The 26,709-nt window shown below is 38.4% G+C and overlaps 1 protein-coding gene across 1 annotated transcript; it reads right to left on the reverse strand.

Moving 5' to 3' along the window:
• Positions 1 to 9,722: 9,722 nt before the first annotated feature.
• LOC115260387 (zinc finger protein 836) lies at positions 9,723 to 25,847 on the reverse strand. Its single transcript, XM_029861347.2, has 3 exons — positions 25,613 to 25,847; positions 11,208 to 11,404; positions 9,723 to 11,136 (listed from the first exon to the last, which is right to left on the reverse strand). Exons 1-3 carry the CDS (start codon positions 25,745 to 25,747, stop codon positions 9,810 to 9,812), a joined length of 1,659 nt encoding a protein of 552 aa, XP_029717207.2. The 5' UTR covers positions 25,748 to 25,847; the 3' UTR covers positions 9,723 to 9,809.
• Between the last annotated feature and the right edge of the window lie 862 nt (positions 25,848 to 26,709).

The following is a 26,709-nucleotide window of genomic DNA, read 5'->3' on the forward strand; positions in this document are numbered from 1 at the left end:
TTACCATAGGGCTTAGCTCATCAAATAAACGTGACGAAGGTAAATTTATGCTGAATTCATCCTTACATATATTCATTCATTTTGTGTTTTCGTTAAACATTGTGAACGTGTGGGTGTGTGTGGAAAGTGTGCGGTGTAGCCATGGCCATGGGGGGGAGACATACCTGCGCAGGGTTTTACCTCTCTTTGGGCGATGCGGTTCGTCAACCGGGGGCGCATCGATGTCGTGCGATGAAATGCAGGAACTTTAGGATCGACTGCGGTATTCGCCTGGACGAAACGGATGCTCCAAGGCGGTGGGGCCTCCGGGGATCACTCGCTTCAAAAAATGGCCGGTCTAACGTTGCGGGGTAGGGCGTCGGCGGACCCAGTACTCTACCGGATCGTCCTCTACGGAACGCCAGCAGGCCGGGTGAAATCCTCTGACCCCGTTTGTCTACCACTGAATGGCGGGCCTGGCTGAGATCTCCTCCGGATAATTACACGTGGGCTGCCCAAAGATGGCGGGAAAAGTGTCGTGGAGCTTCTAGCTCGTACAAGAAGCGTCCGCTGGACGCTGATGTCCAACGAAAACTTTTATTAGAATAATATAGTTAAGTAACAAATTCATGTTAATTTTACCTTCGATTTTAAACGTAGAACTCACAAGAGCAGAGTCTCTGCCGTAAGTGATAAAACCAACCGGAAACTATTTAAGAAATAAAAACGGATATGTCACTTTACTAATCACCTCAACAATTACTATAAAAAACCAAGTTAGGATACTATTAAATTTTATGTTTACTGAACTACAGAAATGAAACTATTTAATATCTAAAAACCATAAACGCACCTTCAACGGATAAAAAATCGCACTAAATCACTTGGGCTAACTTCTACTCTTCAGCCGACTATGATTGGAAATGATGGCGTGTAGCCCAAAAATCTATGACAAAGCCTAAAATATTATAAAACCTTTTGTTTCGAAATTACTAAAACTATTTCATAATTTATCTAGACGAGTTCCACAGTATACTTTTATTTTTGAACACGTAGGCCATCTACAACTAATCCCAAAACCCAAATTTAGTACATGATATTCATCGAAAGCTTTTATCCAAAACCGTAAAACTTTTTATAGCAGACTTAATTTAAATCATACTTGAAAATATTAGTACCTAATTCCCCGAGCTTTTATATGATCTTTTTTTTAACTTTTTATAGCAACTGCCCTTTTGATATACACGGCTTCCAACAATGATTCTTTAAATAATTAACATCTCATTAACTGACTAATTCATATGATTCATATATTATTCAAAAAAAATATTAGAAATATCCCAAGAGCGTTAACCAGAGAAATAAAAACTATTTACTGGAACACGGAAACGTTACAAACCTCAACAGGAAATACGTCTATTGTTCTGTGTATTTACCACATGATGAACCATCCCCTACGGATGCTTTCAAACAAGTCATCGCATACTGCACTTCAAAAGGCCTTCCGCTAATTGTTGGCAGTGATGCTAATGCTCACCATATCATCTGGGGCAGCTCAAACATTAACTTCAGAGGCTCCAGTTTGATGGAGTACTTAAGTAGTACAGATCTTGCATTACTTAACATAGGCAACCGCCCAACCTTCATGGTATCTGCTAGAGAGGAAGTGTTAGATATAACGTTTTGCTCTAGCAGAATTATTCACGAGCTGACCAATTGGCATGTGTCAGATGAAGAATCTTTATCTGACCATCGCTATATCTTTTTTGAACATTTAAATGTTACTTCGCAAACATTGCGTTTCAGGAATCCTCGGTCAACAAACTGGGATCTTTATACTGATTTGGTTGCAGCCAAATTTCATGGATATTCACCATCCATTGACACTCCAAGTGATTTAGATGATGCCGTTGATACTACAACGACCTTCATCATGGAAGCTTTTGAAGAAGCATGCCCTCTACGGTCTGTGAAGATCACAAGAGGAACCCCTTGGTGGAACTCTGATCTGGCGAAACTCAGGAAACAATGTAGAAAGAGTTGGAACAGACGACGTTCGGCTGGTTCGGAGGCTTTCAGGTCGGCTCGCAAGGCCTACAGGAAAAGCTCTCCGGTCTGCTGAACGATCCGGCTGGAAAAACCTTTGTACAAATGTTTCCAGCTTGAGTGAAGTCAGTCGGTTAAACAAAATCCTTGCGAAATCTAAGGATTTCCGGGTGAACGAACTTCGTTTGCCAAATGGCGATCTGACTTCCTCTGATGAGGAAGTTCTGGAATGCTTATTCAGCACACACTTCCCTGGATGTGTGGATATTACATCTTCGGATGATCCTGATGTCTTTTCTTGTAGTTATGATTCTTTAGCTTCGGCTCGGAGTATTGTAACTATAGAATCGATTGAGTGGGCTCTTAATAGCTTTGCTCCTTTTAAATCTCCTGGGGCAGATGGGATTTATCCTATTTTGCTTCAGAAGGGATTTGATTATTTCAAACATGTTTTGAAAAAAAACTACTTGTTTGCAGTTTTGCTACAGGGTATATTCCCAAATCCTGGAGGGATATTACTGTAAAGTTTATTCCGAAAGTGGGTCGTGCGTCGTATGAAGAAGCAAAGAGTTTCAGACCTATCAGTTTGACCTCTTTTCTTCTGAAATGCTTAGAACGCATTGTGGATCATCATATCCGTGATGTTCATCTGGCCAACGTGCCTCTTCATGTGAACCAACATGCCTACCAATCTGGTAAGTCCACTGTGACTCTTTTACACAAGGTTGTTTACGATATCGAGAAAGCATTCGCTCAAAAGCAATCTTGTTTGGGTGTTTTCTTAGATATCGAGGGTACCTTTGACAACGTGCCTTTCGATGCCATATTGGAAGCCGCACGGAGTCATGGTATATCTCCAATGATTTCCAATTGGATTCACCAAATGCTCAAAAACCGATATCTCTTCTCGACATTGCGTCTAGCAGGGATTAGGAAATTGAGTGTTTGTGGATGCCCCCAAGGGGGAGTCTTATCACCGCTTTTGTGGAATCTCGTGGCAGATACGCTATTGAGGCAACTCAATAATAGCGGTTTTCCTACTTATGGTTTTGCCGACGACTACCTAACATTGTTAGTTGGTATGTGCATCAGCACCCTTTTCGACCTGATGCAAAACGCCCTTCAGGTAATTGAGGGTTGGTGTCGCCAATATGGCCTTTCGGTTAATCCGAGTAAAACATCTATTGTTCTTTTCACGGAAAGGCGAAACCGTAATGGCGTTCGACCTTTGCGTCTCTTTGATTCTGAAATCGATGTGACTGAACAGGTAAAGTACCTTGGAGTCATTCTTGATTCCAAGCTTTCCTGGACACCTCACATTGAGTTCAGAATCAAGAAAGCTTGTATGGCCTTCGGGCAATGCCGGCGTACTTTTGGTACAACTTGGGGTCTAAAACCCAAGTATATCAAATGGATTTACCCAACTGTGGTTCGGCCAATATTGGCTTATGGATGTCTTGTGTGGTGGCAAAAGGGTGAAGTGAGAACGGTCCAATCAAAATTAGGCCATCTCCAAAGGATGTGCTTAATGGCGATGTCTGGAGCGTTCTCTTCAACTCCTACGGCAGCGCTAGCAGTTCTCTTTGACGTTGCCCCACTACACATTCATCTCAAACAAGAAGCCCTTTCTTGCACTTACCGGTTACGGGTACTCGGTCTACTAGAGGAAACTCCTGTGAACCGCAGTTCAACACACACCTCGTTGTTTCCACTTTTGGTGAATTGGGACAAAATTGTTCTTTCTCCAAGTGATCTTACAATTGCTTGTAATTTTCCATATAGGACATTTTCCACGAAATTCCCTTCCCGGGAAGAGTGGATATCTGGTTATCTGGAAAGAAGTATTTCAGACGGCATCGTATGTTACACTGATGGCTCCCTTCTCGAAGGTCGAGCAGGTGCTGGTGTTTATTCTAGTGAGCTAAGGCTGTATCAGTCTTATTCACTTGGTAGACACTGTACCGTTTTTCAGGCCGAAATCTTTGCTCTTATGTGCGGAGTGCAATCAGCACTTCAGCAGCACGTAATGGGCAAAGTAATATACTTCTGTTCAGATAGCCAGGCTGCTATTAAAGCACTTGCTTCGGCCAACTCCAGGTCGAAGATAGTTATCGCTTGTCGAACTCAAATCGAGGAGCTGAATTCAGCAAACGCTGTTCACTTTGTATAGGTACCTGGCCATTCTTCCATCGCTGGAAATGAATTGGCTGATGAGTTAGCTCGCACTGGAGCATCACATGACTTCATTGGCCCTGAGCCAGCTATTCCGATATCGAAGTGTTGGGTAAAGCTTCAGATTGACACCCGAGCTGCCACTCAGCACAAACAATACTGGAATAGTTTGGCGTCATGTCGTCAAACAAAATTGTATTGACCAATCCAAATTCCTGTGTGGTAGTGGTTTGTGTTCAGATTTCCCGTGTTAATCTATCTGTAAGAACTTTGTAAACATCTTTTGTTCTCACGTATATGGATAGGCTTACATTAGGTTTCGTGAGACTTTTTTTGGACAACTCAATTGTACTGAGCCATCTCTAGGGGTGGCAAAGTATCTAACAAATCTGTCAAAGCAGAATTGCAGCATGCTGGTCAAAGCATTGACTGGCCACTGCCGACTCAGCTATCACATGGCGAATATTCAGCAAGCTGATTCATTTGCCTGCGATAACTGTCAATCCGATTATGGAACTTCGTATCATTTGATATGTAACTGTTTTTGTGCAATTGCGTTTCCGAGTACTCGGAAAACACTTATTAAGTGAATCTGACTTCAGAAACCTGAATCTTCAGGACATTCTGTTGTTCTTGACCCACTGTGGTAAAGAGCTATAAGTTCTCTTTACGCTTTATGTGTTATCACAGTGCCCTTCTCAAGGCGCTATTTGAACCCATTATGCTACGCTTATGCGTAATTACAGTGTCCTTTTTTTTATCTGTATTAACGAGATTTTTAGCCCTAGGCTAGTTCATCTCGGGACCCACGCTTTACTTCCCTTCCGAAGGAAGAATTCACATTTTGCGAGTTTGTCGGGAGTGGGATTCGATCCCAGGTCCTCGGCGTGATAGTCAAGTGTTCTAACCGATTCTATAACATTCCCCAGAAAACCATTCCCCAGAATACCAATCCCCAGAATTCCATTCCCCAGAAAACCATTTCCCAGAATGTACCATTCTCCAGAATGTACCATTTCCCAGAAATCCATTCCCCAGAAATCCATTCCCCAGAAATCCATTCCCCAGAATGCACCATTCCCCAGAAATCCATTCCCCAGAATGTACCATTCCCCAGAAAAGCTTAATATACTCTGCTAAAAAGTTTAATTCGATACACAAACAGTAAAATGTTGATCATAATGATATGTTATACCCCGGACAGACATGTGATACGATTATGATTCCTGTGCAACGGTACGCAGTGTCAAGAAAATTCTAACAAGACTGACTTGAACTGAGAGAATTTTCAGTATGGCACTCATTTCAAGCGCAATTGTACAGTGATCTTTGTATCACATGTGTGTCATAAGTATTATAGGCAAGGATTTTAACATTATAGTGTTATTACGAGCAAATATCTATTTCTTATACGGTATATGTAACAAATTAAGGTAAAAATGTATACATACATACATATCCATAAAAATATTCTACAATGGTTCAAACGTTTAATTACCATTGTACACAGTTGCATGTTGATCTTTAACCCTCGAGCGATCGCGTTGTTGTATTTTGTACAACACGTTGAAAAAACCTCGCTTTTGTGTACTCAGCATTAGCGCGGTGCTGACGGTGGTCGCCAACCGCGCGAGTTACGGAAGGTTAAGACAAACGTCTTGAAAACCCGCTTCAACAGTGCATCAGAACTTCAAACGCACAAATCTCAAGAAGCAAGCTTCACACAACAATGCATTTCATTATTCTGTTCTTGCTCACTCGTAATAAGCCTAAAATAAGAAGAAGATCAGGTGCGCTGGTTTTGTTTACGAAGAGATTTGTGCCCTCGAAATCATGAGTAGGTACCAAAGTCGGCCATTGTGGCGACCATTTTGGGATTCTAACAAGTCTGTCCTTAAACCTATCTTGAAAGTTCACAAACTGTTATCATTCCAGTTGCGTTCCTATAAAATGATTTGTTTTTGACAGATTTGTGAAAATTGTGCTGCACTTGTTTTACGATGAATAACGTTTTAAAAGTGATGTGCAAAATTTACAGAGAAAACGCATATTCTTCTGATGTTGTTCAGTGTACAAGATACTAAAGACTCAACTCACCACGTTTTTCTTTGCAAACGGTTGGAGGGATCCATCCCAATGGCTGTTCCTAATTATTCGCTTCAAAGGCTCTTCATTCATGCGGTATGAGAAGGGCTTTCATCATTATTCCAATACTATGGAATGGAATAGAAAAAGTGAACATATAAGCAGTTTTAATGCCAACAATTCTAAATATTTTTAATGAAGAAGGGAAAAAGTATCATTGTTTTCCTTTTGGCATTCAAAAACCCAACAATGTTCCTTCTTTTTAAACAATATTCTTCTTAAAATTAAGGCAATTAGTAAATTTTTTTAAATTATAACTGCTTACATTTTCAACATAGATTCTCCCTTCTTTTCTACATAAGCTGTTCTTTCGAATTGCATTTTTCAGGAAATTATGGGCATGATTACAACCACCGGTGTTAAATTGATGTTAAATTTATTATATTTTTTTTCAAATTTTTAAACACCTGTGCTTGTGGTGCCGATTGTAACTAGCCTAAACATTGTAACTCGAAAGAACAGCCTATGTAGAAAAGAAGGGAAAATCTATGTTGAAAAAGTAAGCAGTTGTGATGCCGATAATTTCCTGAAAAGTGCAATTCGAAAGAACAGCCTATGCAGCAAAGAAGGAAAAGTCTATGTTGAAAATGAAAGCAGTTATAATTCCAATAATTGTACCAATTGCCTAAATTCTAAAAAAAAAGCTTATTTAAAAAAAGGAACATTGTTGGGTTTTTGAATGCCGCAAGGAAAACAATGTCACCACAGACAAACAGACGTAACACTTCGAACATTTTTCGATTTAAATTTTAGTCTCGGAAATAGGATCGCTTAATTCTAAAAGGACTGAATTTGGCCAATCATCAACTAGGGTATCGCACCACTTGGGCGGTGGCTTCTATATTCGTCTGTTTGCCACTATAACTCAGTCAATTTTGAACCAATTGACTTGAAATGTTGTACACGGGTAGATACTATACCTATCTCACCACATTCCAAAAGTTGTGTCAATTGGTTCAAATTTGACTGAGTAATAGTGGCAAACAGACGAATATAGAAGCCACCGCCCAAGTGGCGCGATTCCCTAGGTGGCTGTAGTGAGCAAACGTCAAACTCAAACAAAAACTATGCGAGCGCCGCGAATCGGCAGTTGGTCAACTCTCAAATTTTCAAATAAACCGTTAAATCGATGTACGATGGCAATTATCAGAGTGTTACGTTTCCTTCTTCGTTAAAAAAAATGTTTGAGTCGTTATAAGAATTGTTGGCATTACAACTGCTTATATGTTTATCAAAAATTTTCCCTTCTTTTGCATAGGCTGTTCTTTCCAGTTGCACTTTTCAAGAAATTATCGGCATTGCAACTGCTTACTTGTTTAACATAGATTCTCCCTTCTTTTTAGCATAGGCTGTTCTTTCGAATTGCACTTTTCGGGAAATTATGGGCATTACAGACTCCACCGGTGTTTAAATTGCTGTTATATTTATTTCATATTTTTTTCAAAATTTCTAAACACCTGTGCCCATATAGCCGAGGCGGTAAACGCACGGGTATTCAGCATGACCATGCTGAGGGTGACGGGTTCGATTCCCGGTCGGTCCAGGATCTTTTTGTAAAGGAAATTTCCTTGACTTCCTTGGGCATAGAGTATCTTCGTGCCTGCCACACGATATACGCATGCAAAATGGTCATTGGCAGAGGAAGCTCTCAGTTAATAACTGTGGAAGTGCTCATAGAACACTAAGCTGAGAAGCAGGATTTGTCCCAATGAGGACGTTACGCCAAGAAGAGAGAGAAACACCTGTGCTTGTGGGGCCGATAATTACCTGAGTAGTGTAACTTGAAAGAATAGGCTATGCAGAAAAGAAGGAAAAAACTACGTAGAAAATGTAAGAAGTTTTGATGCCGATAATTTACTGAAAAGTACAATTCGAAAGAACAGCCTATGCAGAAAAGAAGGAAAAATGTATGTTGAAAAAGTAAGCAGTTGCGATGCCAATAATTATACCAATAGCCTAAATTGTAAAGGCAAATCATGCTTATTTCCGAAGTTTTTCTTGTCAAATAAGAATTTTTGGCAGGATGTTTCTTCCGGTGATTTTTTACGAATAAATATTTGATTTTTAGCTATTAATATAAACCATTATGAATTAAAGCAATAGTTTTATTTTTTTTCTGGGGAATGGTACATTCTGGGGAATGGAATTCTGGGGAATGGTACATTCTGGGGAATGGATTTCTGGGGAATGGTACATTCTGGGGAATGGGTTTCTGGGAAATGGTTTTCTGGGGAATGGTACATTCTGGGGAATGGAATTCTGGGGATTGGTTTTCTGGGGAATGGTTTTCTGGGGAATGTTATAGAATCGTTCTAACCATCACACCAGGTCCGCTCCAGTGTCCTTTTCAGGACGCTATGTGAACCCATTGTGGTACGCTTTTGCGTGTATGACGATCATATTCCCTTACCTGTCCTTTCCCCTGTCCTATCCTTTCCCAAATGGAGGAGAACGTGTCTCTGGAGCCGACCTACTGATACCTGATACCTGTCAAGTTCGGGTTCGGGACGGGTTTCGGGTCTGAAAGCCCAAAACCTGACCATCTCTAGTAGTTAGATACTGATCGTGCCCCAACAATTAATTCAATCGGTTAAAAATTGACTGAGTTATATCAGAAAGTGCCCAATATAGGCCCTCCTGCCCAAATGGTCCCAGACTCTATGTTATTTTTTTTATGTACCTAATATGAAAATATATGTATAAATAGAGCGTCATGTGCAAACAAGTCAAAACCGTTAGAAAAGTAACATGAGACAACTATGCGTAGAACGGCATTGTGTGGGTTACATTTATTTCTGTTTTAACCGCCAAACTAAGAGCGTCTCTTCATACGATATCACTGGTCGCGACGAATGTCCAAATGTTTATATGTAACTACATGGCGACCGTGACAGGATTCGAACAAGCTTTTTTTCAAATATTTATAAACACACTAAAAAGTTTATTCTTTGTAAGTTTTCTGGTTCATCTCGTTAAGAAAAACGATTCCATCTTCCAGTATCTGCCTTGGTTTGTTGCCTTTAAATGAGGTTTGGTGGAATCGAGATACAATCGTAGTCAGTAGGTAGTCGATGCTTTCGTCAGTTTTTTTGATTTTAGAGGTTGGTAGAATTGAAATCCAGTAGGTAGTTGTCTGTTGTCATGCCTATGCGTTTGGAGGTGGGAAAGGTTCATGAAAATCCGATCGAGGTTTCTTTTTGGACAACTATTTGATCCTGTGTACTGGGATCTTATGTAAACATACCATTTACAACCCATGACCAAAATCATAGAGGAAGATAATCCCATTATTCTTCAACTGATCCATTTAGTCAAACTCCCTAGAATCCTACATATGTATTGGCATGTTCACTCATCAGATTACCTACATAAATTTAACGTAATCAACCATAACAGATACAATTTATTGAACGTGAAGCATGTACATTCTAACGTAATGAAAAGTCCTTCAACTTACCTGAGCTAAACTACTGGCTCTGGGCATCATCCACATCGACGTCGCCATCGTTCTTTTCCCCTCGTTTGGTCCGGACCGTACCAAGCATTTCCAGCGCAAGTGGATGATCTTGATGCTGCTTGGTACGGAGATGGCAAATCAAGAGTTTCCTCTCGGAAAATTCCCGCGCACAAATTGGACAATGGAACGCCTTACCGTACTCGTGCGCCAGCTCGTGCACTTCACAGGTTTGTTTGCTTTTGAACGCCTGATCGCAAACTTTGCATCGATATTCGGTTGGGAAGTGCACTCTGGCCAGATGGGATCCAATCGCCGTTGTGACCATCCCACAGAGATTGCATTTTCTTTGTTTGGTAGCCTTATCAACGATGGTGTAGTATTCCTTCCAATCGTTTTTCGGTTCCAAATCCGGATGATCAAGATGCCTCTTTTCGTGGGCACGGTGAACCAACTCCGAGCCGAACGTCTTCGGGCAAAAGCTGCACTTGAGTGTCTTGGCCGAGTGGAACGTTTTGATGTGAATTTGAACACTGTCCATCGAAGAGAGCTTCTTCTGGCAGATGTGACACTCGTACTTCCTGAGCTTTTCGTGTTTGTTCTGAATGTGCCTTTTGAGTTTGCTTCGTTCCTTAAAGATTTTCCCGCAAATTTCACAGCTTGCAGCGGTTGTATGTATTTTTGTGTGATGGTACAGGGCTGACTTTGTAGGATAAATTTCTCCGCAATGAGTGCAAGTTAGGGAGTTGTCTGAGTTGTCAGCTGAGTGGTGCATTTGGATGTGCATCTCCAGGTTATTTTTATGAGTGTACCGCTTATCGCAAAGCGGACATTTTTCCGGATTCAAATGTTGCTTTTTGTGACTATTCAATGCTAGTAAGGTATTAATTACAATCGTTTCCATAACACATTCCGGACACGTGAAAGGCAACAGATCTTGGTGCGTACCATTTAAATGTGCCAATAGGGCTTCGGGAGTTCCGTGGGAATCACTCATGCAGATGTAGCATTTGAAGTCGTTCTTCCGTGGACGGTCAGGGCACTTCGCTTTCCTGTGACGACGACCTGATGACTTTATCGTTTCGTCTATTTGTTTTTTTCGCTTGCGACTCTTCCCTACGAGAGGCTTTTTATCATCCTTGCCAGGTATGTCCTGTGGTTCCCATTCCTCGTCATCTTTTTGGGGTACATCTTCGCTATCATCGTCAGAATCTTCCCGCTTGAAAAGCACTTCGCCTTCCAGTTGTTCTGTAATTTGGCTAGTATCGCGTGACGGCAAATCTGATTCCAGATATTCTTCATTCATATCTTCTTCCTTCATGGGCACATGTTCGATTTGTCTGAAAGCAAACAATATAGTATGTAGTTAAGCACCAACTTTCATTGATCATGTCAGAAAACTGAAACATACAGCTCCTGTACAAACGCATTTTCCAGCAGATCGACGTCCACTTCTTCCTCCTTAATTTCAACCGGCGGTACCATGCTCAGCATCTGACGAAGCCTCAGGTCGTTGTTGCGATAGCTCTCGATTGTGTCGTACATTTTTACCAGTGCGGTTGAGCAGACTCGGCAAATCATCTGCGGCAGACCATCATTGCGTTCCACCTTATAGAAAAAAAAGTCGTTGCACAAGAATACATTTTCTTTAGTAATTCTTCAAATACAGTTGGGTAAGGAAATGTTTAACATATACGAGAATGAAAGTTTCAAATCACTCTGGGTTGATTAGCTGATACTCCTCATAACTGGGACAGGTAAAATTTTCACTTTTCAAAAAATGTTCAACTAGCTATAACTTTTCGAAAACTTACTTTCAGTCCTGGGCACCCGCGGTGGTGCAGAAGGCCGAATTGAAAGATCTCCATCCTGGGCGATTGTGGCCAGGTCAAATTTCCGTCGACTTGCTTGATTTCGTTGTTCAGGCTGCGCCACCATGAGCCTCTGGATGGATCTGCCTCTGCTGCGATGTCCTGCTGGGTTCCAATCTAACGCTTGCTTGCAGGAGTGTTGCCGACCCACCTCCACTTTCGCTCCCGAATTTCTGTCGCTATCGTCTTTTGATGACATCGACGATGGAGCTCCACGTTGGAGATCCAATTGTGGGCCACCCATGCACGAATTATATACCGCAGGCATCTATTGATGAAGATCTGCAACCGTTGAGTGTTCTCCACTGGTACACACCAGGTTTCACTGACATATAGGGTAGGACGGAGCAAGATGATCACCGTGAGGATCACATGAAGTTTATTAAAAGTGAACGCAATACACAGGATGAACCGTTTATCCCCCTCTTTCCTCCGGAACTGCTCATGATGGGGCGTCAGTTGATTTAGCAATTTTTTCTTTACATTTAGTAGGAATTTCATCTGAAGTATCTTTCAGTAGTTCTTTTCTATATCATGTTTTCTATCACTCGTTACCATGACAGGATTTAAAATTCACAATAAAGATGATTTATTTGACTAAACCAAAAAGATGTTTTATAGTCAGCTCGAACATACTTAGAGACGAACCAGCCAAGGGCTGAAAGTCTCTTTAATCAAGACAAATCAATCAATCAATCAATCGAACATACTGCGAGGCAAGACGAGCACCCCTACGGGGCAAGAAGAGCACTTCATTAAAACCTCAATATTTTACCTGAAAATTGGTCATACAGTGATTGATATAGTAAATCTTGTTTAAAGCTTTGATACCACGATCTAAATTTGTCAGTTTTTTTTTCGATTATGAATAAATTTTGTAGTTTTTCTAATACTTAACACAAAACTTCTCGAAAAACAATGAACATTAAGGGGCTTTTTTCAGAAATTTGCTCAAACGAATAGTTGCAGAGGATGCAAAAACCTATGGTTTAGTATTATTGAATGGATTAAAATAATTTCTTAATGTTTTCTGTATTCCCATCACATGTGCTTAACTTTCCCCACTATAGAGAAATACCGTGGGGTGCCCTAATTTCGCGCGGGTCCCAATTTCGCTCACTGATAATATTTAGAGAACATAATCATAGAACTAATCGTTGCAATGTTCAAATTTTACTTTAGATGGTATAGTTAAAGTGAATTCGGGACAATTGCACAATTGTTTTTATGTTTATGATGTCTAAATATGATCAGTGAGCAAAATTTGGACCCGCGCGAATTTAGGACACCTCACGGTAACTTTAATCGAATTAATTATAATGATTTTCTTTAGAAAATATTTTTTAATGTAAGTAAAATTGTTTTGCAGTAATTTAGTAATGTTGGCTGATAACAAGAATTATTGTAAAAAACCCGATTTAATCCACCTATGGTGAACAGAACCCTTCTTACACTTATTAAAATAATTGTTGTATTATTTGTATTTAACATATTTGTTTTGTGGAATTGACCAAAAGTTCTACAAAATATTGTGGATTTGGCATCTAGTGGATTGGTTTCCAAAATAGCATCATGGACCATGGACTAAACTACCAGAAATTCCAGACACTTTCTAGAGTCTTGTATGGAATGTTTAAAAAATAGCTTACATATTCTGGAATTTTGTATCTTTTATTAACTGCTAAAAGATCTTGAATCGATTAACAAATGAGTAAGAAAGTCAGCGAGATACACTTTGTCTAAATCAGTCAATTAAATTAGCTCCGAAGTACTTGGTATTCATGGTTATGGTGTAAAAACGACAAAAATGATATATCTACTAAGTTAGTCAGTTTTGGCATTAGCTAGTTATTTTGGCTGTCTGGTTCTTCAAAGCTTTCATTTAACATATTATTAGTTTCCATAAAATTCCTGTGTATTTGTAATTTGTTATTTATAATTTTGTTGAAAACAATAACCTGCTAGTATACACTTTGTATGAGGTCAGCATCATTTATTGAAAAATAATTTCCCATAGACTGGTCAAAAACAAATGCAAGATAACAAGTGAATATAATAAAAAAAAAGAATTTATTGAAATACTCTTCGTAAGATATCTCAGAAATCAAATGTCGAATCAAAATAAACTTTCAGGGCCGTATACAAGCATATTGTAGCTTTCATTTGGTGCTTAGAGAACCCAAATCGGTTGACAGACGGCTGAGATATTTATTATGGTACCCTTGGTCAAAAATCTCTCAAAAAGTTAACCTGTATTACTCCCAAGTACTCTTTGAAAGATATCTCGGTAACCATATGCCCAATCCTAATGAAATTGTATAGGGTTCTACTAAAATGTTGTAGCTTTCATTTGGTGCCAGGATAACCAAAATCGGTTGACAGACGGCTAAGATATTTATTATGATACTTTTGATCAAAAATCTGAAATGGTTTAGTTGTATAAATCCTAAGTACTCTTCGAAATATATCTCGGTAACCAAATGTCCAATCGAAATAAAATTTCTGGGCGATCTACTAGGATGCTGTAGCTTTCATTTGGTGCCAAGAGAACCCAAATCGATTGACAAACGATCGAAATATTTATTATGATACACTTGGTCAAAAATCTTAAAAAGTTTAGATGTATGACTCATAAGTACTCTTCAAGAGATATCTCGGTAACCAAACGTCCAATCGAAAAAAAAATTCAATAGCGTTCTACTAGGATGTAGTAGCTTTCATTTGCTTCCAAGAGAACTCAAATCGGTTGACAGATGGCTGAGAAACGTGCGTGACTTTTTTTTGTAACGCACATACACACACACACACATACACACATACACACACACACACACACACATACAGACATTTGCTCAGTTCGTCGAGCTGAGTTCATTGGTATATGAGACTCGGCCCTCCGGGCCTCGGATCGAAAGTCGGTTTTTCGAGCGATATTTATACCCTTCTTATGGGTGTAAGAAGGGTAAAAAGGCTTTTCCTACATACTTTCCGTGATATTTTTGCTACTGTTTATTAAGCTCAAATAATAAAAAGAGATAGTAGCTTTTATGTATTTGATGCAATTGCATTTTCATGCAGAGCTCCTTGAGAAACCAAATTTGATCATAAAAAAAAGGCTTTTCCTACATACATTCCGTGATATTTTTGCTACTGTTTATTAAGCTCAAATATTACAAAGAGATAGTAGCTTTTATGTATTTGATGCAATTGCATTTTCATGTATAACTAACTTGTGTAACCAAATATGATCATAAAAAATCTGTTGACAAACGGCTGAGAAATGTATTATGATACATTTTATCAAAAATCTCTCAAAAGCGTAAATTTCATTACTCCTTAGTACTCGTGGAAAGATATCTCAGAAACAAAATGTCCAAACGGCATGAAATTTAATAGCATACTACTTGGATGCTGTAGCTTTCATTTGATGCTGAGAGAACTCAAATCGATTGACACACGGCTGATTCATTTATTATGAAGCATTTTGTCAAAGACCTCTTAAAAAGTTAAGTTGTATTACTCCAAAGTACTCCCCGAAAGATATCTCGGTTACAAAATGTCCAATCGGAATGAAATTCAAAAGCGTTCTTCTAGGGTGCAGTAGCTTTCGTTTCGAGCCTTAAGAACCCGATTCGGTTGATAGACGGCTGAGAAATTTATGGTGATACACTTTGTCAAAAATATCTAAAATAATTAAGTTGTACTACTCCCTAGCACTCTTTGAAAGATATCGCGGTAACCGAACGTCCAATCAAAAAAAAAATTCAATAGTGTTCTACTAGGATGTAGTAGCTTTCGTTTGGGGCCTTAAGAACCCAAATCGGTTGATAGACGGCTGAGAAATTTATGGTGATACACTTTGTCAAAAATATCTAAAATAATTAAGTTGTACTACTCCCTAGCACTCTTTGAAAGATATCTCGGTAACCGAACGTCCAATCAAAATAAAATTCAATAGCGTTCTACTAGGATGTAGTAGCTTTCATTTGCTTCCAAGAGAACTCAAATCGGTCAACAGACGGCTGAGAACCGTGAGTGACATTTTTTTGTAACATACATACACACACACACATACACACACACGCACATACAGACATTTGCTCAATTCGTCGAGCTGAGTTGATTGGTATATGTGACTCGGCCCTGCGGGCCTCGGATCGAAAGTCGGTTTTCCAAGCGGTATTTATACCCTTCTTATGGGTGTAAGAAGGGTAAAAAGGCTTTTCCTACATACTTTCCGTGATATTTTTGCTACTGTTTATTAAGCTCAAATAATAAAAAGAGATAGTAGCTTTTATGTATTTGATGCAATTGCATTTTCATGCAGAGCTCCTTGAGAAACCAAATTTGATCATAAAAACCCGATTTAATCCACCTATGGTGAACAGAACCCTTCTTACACTTATTAAAAATATTGTTGTATGATGCGTATTAAGCAAATCTATTTTGTGTGATTGACCAAAAGTTCTAGAAAATATTGTGGGTTTGACATCTAATGAATTGGTTCCCAAAATAGCATCAGACCATGGACTTACCAGAAATGCCAGACACCTCCTAGAATCTTATATGGAATGTTAAAAAAATAGCTTTCATATTCTGGAATATTGTATCTTTTGTTAACTGCCAAATAATCTTGAATCGATTAACAAAGAGATGCACTTTGTCTAATATCTCTTAATCAGTCGAATAAATTAGCTCCGAAGTACTTGGTATTCATGGTTATGGTGTAAAAAGGACAAAAATGATATATCTACTAAGTAAATCAGTTTTGGCATTAACTAGTTATTTTGGCTGTCCGGTTCTTGCATTTTTCCAACAATATATAAATTCAAATCTTTCATTTAACATATTGTTAGTTTTCATAAAATTTCTGTGTATTTGTAATATGTTAATTATAATTTTGTTGAAAACAATAACCTGCTAGAATACACTTTGTATGAGATCAGCATAATTTATTGAAAATAATTTCCCATAGACTGGTGAAAAACTAATGCAAGATAACAAGTGAATATAATAATAAAAAAGAATTTATTGAAATACTCTTCGTAAGATATCTCAGTAATCAAATGTCGAATCGAAATAAAATTTCAGGGCCTTATACAAGGATATTGTAGCTTTCATTTGGTGCTTAGAGAACCCAAATCGGTTGACAGATGGCTGAGATATTTATCATGGTAACCTGGTCCAAAATCTCTCAAAAAGTTAACCTGTATTACTCCCAAGTACTCTTTGAAAGATATGTCCAATCCTGATGAAATTGTATAGGGTTCTTCTAGAATGTTGTAGCTTTCATTTGGTGCCAGGATAACCGAAATCGGTTGACAGACGGCTAAGATATTTATTATTATACAATTGGTCAAAAATCTCAAAAAGTTTAGTTGTATAAATCCTAAGTACTCTTCGAAAGATATCTCTGTAACCAAATGTCCAATCGAAATAAAATTTCTGGGTGATCTACTAGGATGCTGTAGCTTTCATTTGGTGCCAAGAGAACTTAAATCGATTGACAAACGGCCGAAATATTTATTATGATACACTTGGTCAAAAATCTTAAAAAGTTTAGAAGTATAACTCATAAGTACTCTTCGAGAGATATCTCGGTAACCAAACGTCCAATTGAAAAAAAAATTCAATAGCGTTCTACTAGGATGTAGTAGCTTTCATTTGCTTCCAAGAGAACTCAAATCGGTTGACAGACGGCTGAGAAACGTGCGTGACTTTTTTTTGTAACGCACATACACACACACACACACATACACACATACACACACACACACACACATGCAGACATTTGCTCAGTTCGTCGAGCTGAGTTCATTGGTATATGTGACTCGGCCCTCCGGGCTTCGGATCGAAAGTCGTTTTTTCGAGCGATATTTATACCCTTCTTATGGGTGTAAGAAGGGTAAAAAGGCTTTTCCTACATACATTCCGTGATATTTTTGCTACTGTTTATTAAGCTCAAATATTACAAAGAGATAGTAGCTTTTATGTATTTGATGCAATTGCATTTTCATGTATAACTAACTTGTGTAACCAAATATGATCATAAAAAATCTGTTGACAAACGGCTGAGAAATGTATTATGATACATTTTATCAAAAATCTCTCAAAAGCGTAAATTTCATTACTCCTTAGTACTCGTGGAAAGATATCTCAGAAACAAAATGTCCAAATGGCATGAAATTTAATAGCATACTACTTGGATGCTGTAGCTTTCATTTGATGCTGAGAGAACTCAAATCGATTGACACACGGCTGATTCATTTATTATGAAGCATTTTGTCAAAGACCTCTTAAAAAGTTAAGTTGTATTACTCCAAAGTACTCCCCGAAAGATATCTCGGTTACAAAATGTCCAATCGGAATGAAATTCAAAAGCGTTCTTCTAGGGTGCAGTAGCTTTCGTGTCGAGCATTAAGAACCCGATTCGGTAGATAGACGGCTGAGAAATTTATGGTGATACACTTTGTCAAAAATATCTAAAATAATTAAGTTGTACTACTCCCTAGCACTCTTTGAAAGATATCTCGGTAACCGAACGTCCAATCAAAAAAAAAAAATTCAATAGCGTTCTACTAGGATGTAGTAGCTTTCGTTTGGGGCCTTAAGAACCTAAATCGGTTGATAGACGGCTGAGAAATTTATGGTGATACACTTTGTCAAAAATATCTAAAATAATTAAGTTGTACTACTCCCTAGCACTCTTTGAAAGATATCGCGGTAACCGAACGTCCAATCAAAAAAAAAAAAATTCAATAGTGTTCTACTAGGATGTAGTAGCTTTCGTTTGGGGCCTTAAGAACCCAAATCGGTTGATAGACGGCTGAGAAATTTATGGTGATACACTTTGTCAAAAATATCTAAAATAATTAAGTTGTACTACTCCCTAGCACTCTTTGAAAGATATCTCGGTAACCGAACGTCCAATCAAAATAAAATTCAATAGCGTTCTACTAGGATGTAGTAGCTTTCATTTGCTTCCAAGAGAACTCAAATCGGTCAACAGACGGCTGAGAACCGTGAGTGACATTTTTTTGTAACATACATACACACACACACACACATACACACACACGCACATACAAACATTTGCTCAATTCGCCGAGCTGAGTTGATTGGTATATGTGACTCGGCCCTGCGGGCCTCGGATCGAAAGTCGGTTTTCCAAGCGGTATTTATACCCTTCTTATGGGTGTAAGAAGGGTAAAAAAGATTCTGGCTTAAAAAAACTTATTTTATTCTGATCATTTCTTATAAGAAAATACTAAAAACAGCTAAAAACCAATGCTATTGACTTTTTTGACGATATTTTTCAATTCTTACGTTTTGAAGTATCTTTTATCAGATATATACACAGTATGAACTTTATTTTAACGGATTATGATGTTGTTTAAACAAAGTCATCATAAAAGTAGTAAAACAGAGGGGTGCTCATCTTGCCCCGGATGACCATCTTGCCCCGTCATACCTTATAACAGCACAGATTTCACGTTCGAGTTGAAAATTCGGATTTTGGTGCGTCGACTAATCTGGTTCAGACTCTAGTTTAATTTAAAAACACTTCACTAATACTTTACTTTTGCAAAAGAAAATAAAAAATGAATAACTCTTTTAAAGAAAAACTAGAAAGGACGAGCAAATTCCTTTTAATTCTACTACTGTGCTTATCTTCGGACAGATAGGCCTATTTCGTCTGTGACTTACAGACTTCTTCAGTGTCAAGTGCTCGACTGAAGAAAACCTCGCATTCGTTGTGGTATTTATACTAGGAGTGTATGTGTAGGTACGTGTGTGGGTAAAAGTGTAGGTATAAAAATGTAGGTACAAAATTGTAGGTACAAAATTGTAGGTACATATTTGTAAAAAGGGGGTGTATCTGCCTGTTAGAAAACAGGGTGTCAATAAGATACCTAAAGCTAGGAAAATTCCAACCGATTTGGTAGGTAGTCAATTGGTGTTTGTTGTGTTATTTTTTTTTTTTTTTTTTCCTGCCGATTTGGTAGGTAGTCAATTTGTGTTTTGTGTATTGTGTAATGTTTTGTGTGTGTTAGGTAAAAATTTAAACAGCCACGTGTACCCATTGCCCTGATCCTTGTTAAGTAGTTTTTTATTGTTTTGTTTGTAAATTTCTAAACTTTCTGCAACATCAAGTTTCCATGGGTTTGTAATGTGTCGTAAGAGTTTAATATTTGAAGTATTCATAAAATGTCCTTCATTGAAAATATGTTCAGCAACTTTAGATTTAAAATGATGAATGAGTCCCTTGTCTGTGTCTTTGTGTGCTTTTGATACTTCCGTTATGTGTTCTTTGAATCGTGTGTTGAGTGTGCGTTTTGTTTGTCCTATGTATATTTTGTCACAGTGATTACATGTTACTTTGTAAACACCAGATTTTGTTAAGTTGTCCAACGGGTCTTTCGTAGATCCTAAGAAAGCTTGAAGTTGGTTAGCTTTGCTTGTGAAAACTAATTCAAAACCAAACTTCCTGAGAATTGGTCGGAGTTTTTTGGTGTCATTGTTGTAGTTCACAGTTATCCGTTTAAGTGTAGGTTCTGTCCGTGTCAGTGTAGTCAAAGAACGTCTGTATTGTTGTTGTGTCTTTTTGTTGATGATCTGTTGTATTGTTTGTTTTGTGTAACCGTTCAACTGTGCTGTTTCGAAAATGTAATTAAGTTCTTTCGTTTTTCCTGTTTCACTAAGTGGAAGTGTCTGCATTCGGTGTATCATGTGATTGAAGGATGCAATTTTGTGTTGATGTGAGTGATTTGATGAATTTGGAATAGTGCGTTGAGTGTGTGTCGGTTTTCTGTAAATTTCGAAGGAAAGTGTTGATTCTTGTTTTACGATGAGTATGTCCAAAAATGGTAGTTGGTTGTTCTGTTCAATTTCACAAGTGAATTCGATGTTTTTGTGTGCATTATTGATATTGTTCAAGATTTCAGGTAAAAGATGTTTCTTAACAATGCTAAACACGTCGTCAACGTATCTCCACCAGACTTCAGGAAGCTGTTTGTTGTTTTCTAAGCGTTTTTCCAAATTTGCCATAAAAATTTCACTTAAAAATGGAGAAAGTGGATTGCCCATGGGGGCACCATTAAGTTGTTTGTAGGTTTCATTTCTGAACGAAAAATAATTTTCTTCCATACAAAGTTTGGTTAATTTGATGTATGTACGAACTTTCTTAATCCAATCTGAATTTGAATCTTCATATTGGATCAGAAGCCAATCTTCTAGTAGGTTAATGGCCTCTTTAACTGGAATGCTTGGAAATAGTGATTTAACGTCGAATGAAACTAAAATTTCATCGTCGTTAACGGATAAATTCTGTACTAGTTCTGTGAATTGTTCGGAATTCTTGACAGATCTACTATGAAATTTTTTAGGCATGTTTTGGAATTCTTGTACTAAATATTTGGCAATTTTGTGTGTAGGTGAACCAATGGCTGAAACAATCTCACGCATTTCATTTCCAGGTTTATGAACTTTGGGAAGTCCTTTTATTCTTGGCAATGAAGGGTTAGATTCTTTCAGGCTTTTAATGACGCTTCCTAAAACTGGTGTAGACTCTTTGAGAGTTTTGTCAACACGTCTTACTAATCCTGGAAAAGGATCAGTACGTTGTTTTCGGTAAGGTCCATTTTGAATCTTGTTATTCATTATTTCATCATAGTCCTCTTTGTTCATGATTACTGTTTTGTTTCCTTTGTCAGCTTTCAGATAGAAAACTGGTTTCTGGTTAAGTTCTTTGATTATTCGTTGTTCTTTCAGGTGTTCTTTGTTCAATTTGTTTTGTTGTGTGTTTTGAATAGTGTTAGCTGTTTGTGTTCTGATTTCTTGAATCTGTGGTGTCTGTAAATTGTTCGTGTTGATAGCTGTTTCAATGTCGATTATGGTTTGTGTTGAATCTGGTTTAGAGTGTACTGCGTAGTTAAGACCTTTGTTGAGAAGGGTCAACTGTTCTTCCGTAAACTGTTCGGAAGAGCGATTGACCACTAACCCAGTTAGTTCTTGTGTTGTGTTTTGTGGTTGTGTAGAAGAACATGTAAACTTCGGATTTTGCATCTTTAATGCTTTAAGTTTTTTATCTAGTAATTTCCTTTTTCTTTCTGATTCACAAAATTCTGCAACTTTTACTTTTGTTAGAAAATTAGGGAAAGATTCAGGATAATCTTTCGCTAACTTTAAATGGAGAGAATAACATTCCAAAGTTTTCATGTTGATCTTGCTGTGTAGTTTTTTGATGCTTTCTTTGATGAGTGTTTGTTCAAGTGTCTTTACTATGTCTTTGTAAGTCACAGACGAAATAGGCCTATCTGTCCGAAGATAAGCACAGTAGTAGAATTAAAAGGAATTTGCTCGTCCTTTCTAGTTTTTCTTTAAAAGAGTTATTCATTTTTTATTTTCTTTTGCAAAAGTAAAGTATTAGTGAAGTGTTTTTAAATTAAACTAGAGTCTGAAGTAACAAGTTCTACTAAAAGCTCTAAAGTAATAGTAAAGTAATCTGGTTGTTTTTCCATACATTTCTTAAACTCGCAAAAGCAACCCTCGCCTTCTTCATCCGTGCACCTATGTTGGATATTGGAAGCTTTCAACATTCTCCACTGATTGCCCAGCTACCGTAAAGCTGGAAGGGTTGACCGTGTCAGGGACCGTGTTTACATCCAACGATTTGGTCTTGTTGACCTTGATGGTAAGACCTGAGGAGCGATTGGCAAGATCATCGAGCTTGATCTGCATATCAGAGCGCCGATGAGCGAGAGCAACGTCATCAGCCAGTGCTCCATGGTAATGGGCTGCCAAAGAAATCCACGATTTGGTTCACGATCAATCGCACCTACCAGGATCTCGTCGATTACAATGAGGAACAGTAGCGGTGATAGTATATATCCTTGCCTCACTCCAGCAACGACCCGGATGGGATCGGACAAAACACCGTTGTGCAGTACTCTGCACGAAAATGCCCTGTACTGTGCTTCAATGAGGCCGATGATTTTCTCAGGGAGGGCTTCCCACATGTTTCCGCGCTTGAGACGGTCGAAAACTTTTTCGTCATCAATGAACACCAGGTAGAGACTTTTGGAATTCATTGATTTGCTCCAGAATGATACGGAGCGTGACAATATGGTTCACGCAGGATCGTCCGGCCCGGAATCCTGCTTGCTGCCGTCGGAGAGTTGCGTCAATCTTCTTCTGTTTCGCATCCAGTCAGCCGAAAATATCGCGGTTTCCCATATGTTGCAGAATAATTGATGCAGTAATTGTGCGGACTACGGTGTCAGCTTTAAGCATGTCAGCTGATATGCGATCGACCCCTGGGACCCTGCTCGATTTCATGCTACGGATGGCTGTTTCTATCTCCTGCACCGATAGAGCTCCGCCCGGATAAAAACTAACCATAGGGTGTTTGGTGGAAACCATTCCTGCACCATACAGTGTACCAGCTACAATTATCTATATTGTAATGAAATGGTTCACTAAAAGCTTCGCACATTGTAGCTACTATACATTTACATTCGATTTTTATGTAGCAATATATTATACTGTTTTTCTTACGTTTGAACCATTCACTTTTCCTAAACATTATTTTTCCGTGCATTTTTAATTATTTATTCAATTTTAGATTTTTTCCGTGCTTTGTTTTGTTGATGTTTGTGACTTTTTTGATGCAAAGGAAAGGAAAGAAAAAAAAAATAAGTTGAAACATCAACTTAAAGTCAATAAAATGTTTTAATAAGTAGTAAACCAGATGTCTTAAGAACTGCAGATCCAAGAGATATGGCGGGCTAGGTATGTAGAGTGCGATGAGAGGAATACGATTGACGAACTTTATCTTTGACGTAGAGCCATCTTTAACATATGGACTGGACTGAATACTGAAAGAAATTCTAATATAGGTTCGTCTGTGGGTTCGCTTTTTAACCTAACTTATACTTGAATCGAACTTGACAGTTTTCTCATGAGTTGTTATGTATTTCCCCGTGTATTTCAATCTTTGGTCAAGCTGGAGCCTCAATATTGCAAAAACGGCTAAGCACGCTGTAATGATACTTATGTACCTCGTCACCCACTTCATGCAACTACATTAGTGGTCTAATAATACTTAGCGCGCTCGGCATAGTTCCATCATGCCGCTCAAAGTGTTGCCACAAATAATGCTTAGTTTGCGAAACCCAGTTATCTGGCTGGTGGGGCATGGGAGCCTAAGCTTCAACTGTTAATGCAATCAGAGACTACTCAGACCTCGACTCAGACTTAGACGTAGGCGATCCAATATGAAGGGTTATCCAAAACGCTCTGGAGAATTCCCAAAGCGCATTCTCATAATACTAGTAAGCCTAAGATGCCATTAACAGGCGGAAAATGACAAGATAATATAACATTATATGGTTTATGTAATGTAAACCAATACAACATAACAAAAGAGAACCATTCCAAAACCATTTAATTAAATGTATAACCAGTAGTGAAACTACAATTGAAAACAATATATTTACGGTACATTTTATTGTTTGAAACCATATGTGTACCATACAATGTACGGTTTATTAAAACCCACGTATCAGTATTTATAACAATTCATTTACAATATATTGTATGGTTTTGCAAAAAAATATATATGGAGAAAAATATTTTGTTATATTGTTACGATACTTAACCACCCGTATAGTACATTGTAAAAATCTTATTTACAATATACTGTATTGGGTTCTACATAACATTTTATTGTTTTTGTATTTTTATTTTTACAGTGGTGTCTATTGTAAAAATATGGTACTGTTACAATACAACGTTCGGTTTTTCTACTGTATTTTTTATTCGGGCGGTGTTGACACGGGTAATGCGTCGAATTCTTTAGCGGATCATGCTGAGGTGTTGATGGCGTGGTCAACACTTGAAAAAGGTTTCCAAAGTGCTCGAACCAGTGTTTCAACTGGTCAGCCGGGTCGGTCAGTAACTGTGCAGACGTAGCATTCATCTTGGTCCCACTAAGGCGACGTGAAACATCGTAGAGGAGACGGATGTCGCCGGTGTTTGCGGCTTCGTCGCCTTCGTCGGCTATGGAGTCCGTCCACGTTCTTTTGTCCCGTCTACATGAGCGTTTCACTTCCTTCTCGAGAGTCGAATAGCGCTGACGGGCTACGGCTTTGGCTCTTCCTGTTTTCGCTCGCTCTATCGCGGCTTTAGCGTTCCTTCGTTTTTAATAGCTCATTATATTAGGTAGTCATAAATGATCAAAATTTCATTGCATTCGGTTCGTTTAATCCGTAGATACAACCTCGGATGTAACAGTGTATAACAGCTTAAAGTTGGCTATCGGATAAATATACCTTTTTCTAGAATCTTTCTAACGTCGTGTAGAATAGCCCGATCTTTTCCAAATTTGGACCACTGATACACAACTAGTTGATGAACTTACAGTAAAAATTTTGAATATTCGATGCCCTTTCCGGAAAGTTACAGCTAGTTGAAATTTTTTTGAAAAGTGAAAATTTGACCTGTACCAGTTATTTTGAGTATCCTCTGTTAATGTTCTGTGCTTATATGTATGTAACTGCAGATAATGGACCGTTTGAGATTCCGCCTATAGAGAAGTATTGATGGAAATGCATATGGAATTGGCTTGCGGATCACGACAGGTAAATACTAAATCAAACTAATAGGTTGTACCAAAATCAACCAAGTCAAATTCCGATTAAAACGAAAATTCGAATGAGCCTTTTTTTCTCCGCGAGTGAAATTATTTACTAGATAGAGGCTTGCATCAAAAACATAACCTCATCGAATTCTCATACGATTTGTAAACATTGCCCTCAAATTTTTTTTGAGGGCAAGGACGGCTTTATGGACCGACGCCGAAGGAAAGAAAGAGAAGGAGACAGTGATGACGTCAGCGTGCAAGCGCTCATACAAAGTTACTCCAAAGTGCGGTAAACGCTCTCACCTGCAGCCGCGAGATATCGCAGATGATGTCCGGTAAAGTTCGGGCATATTTTTGAGGCCCTTCGAATAAAGACCTCAAACGGCCCTTTTTCTCACAACACAAACGGCATATTTTCTCCACGTCTATATCTTCCATTTATGGGCAGTTTGAGCAAAAACTCCGAAAAAATAATCACTATTTACGAGAACAATTTTGAGGATTTTGAGTTCCGTTTCAGAGCACAACACGGTTTGCAAACAAACTGATGGTGACAGCGCGTCGCGACGCGCGACTCGCGCGAGCTTGAACGATAACACGGTCCGACAATTTTTTTTGCCCAGCTCCAAATTTCACCTTTTTCGATTGCTTCCGACTAGAAACTCACAAATCTGAAGTTTTTGACCCTCCCCCTCCTGGGAGAGGGGAGGGGCATTGATTTGAAATTTTGAAAAATCGAAAAATTACGAGGTTTTTCGATCGCCATTTTGGTTAAATGCACGATATCAAAAAAAAAAAAAGGTTGACCACGGAGCTTTAGGGGTTGTGCAACTACCAACAAAATTTCACAAAGATCCGTCAAGCCATTCTCGAGAAACGGTGTTTTTACGAAATGATGTTTTAAAGATTTCTTATATTGCACGTAAAGAATCCAACTATTATATGGAACAATTTCTGATTTAACTATGCCGTTTAGCATCATGGTGTCTTCGAGAAAGTTTTTCTCTACAATAACGTGCTTCTTTTAACCTGTTGGTAAAAGTGATCAATCCCCCTAAAAGTGAGATAGAAAATTTACTTTTTTGAATTTTTCAAGATACAAGGTTGATGTCTTCACAAGAGTTGTAGAAAATGCTGTTTTGAATAACTTTGTCGAAGATGCCAAATTCGTAACTCCGTTAGTTTTCAAGATACGTTGCGTTTTTATTACCAGTGGCCCCTTGAAAGTGTCTTTTTCCTCAATAACTTTTTTCACTTTTGATTCCACAATTCTATTCTCACCATTTCCAATTGGTCAATCATTTTGACTTTCTTAAAGAGACAATTACTTGAACTTTCGCATTTGTATGAGATAATTTGATTACAATTGCCTATGAAGTAGTGCGGGGCAAAAGTTCGCA

Source organism: Aedes albopictus, chromosome 1 (assembly GCF_035046485.1).
Source record: "Aedes albopictus strain Foshan chromosome 1, AalbF5, whole genome shotgun sequence".
NCBI lineage: Eukaryota > Metazoa > Arthropoda > Insecta > Diptera > Culicidae > Aedes > Aedes albopictus.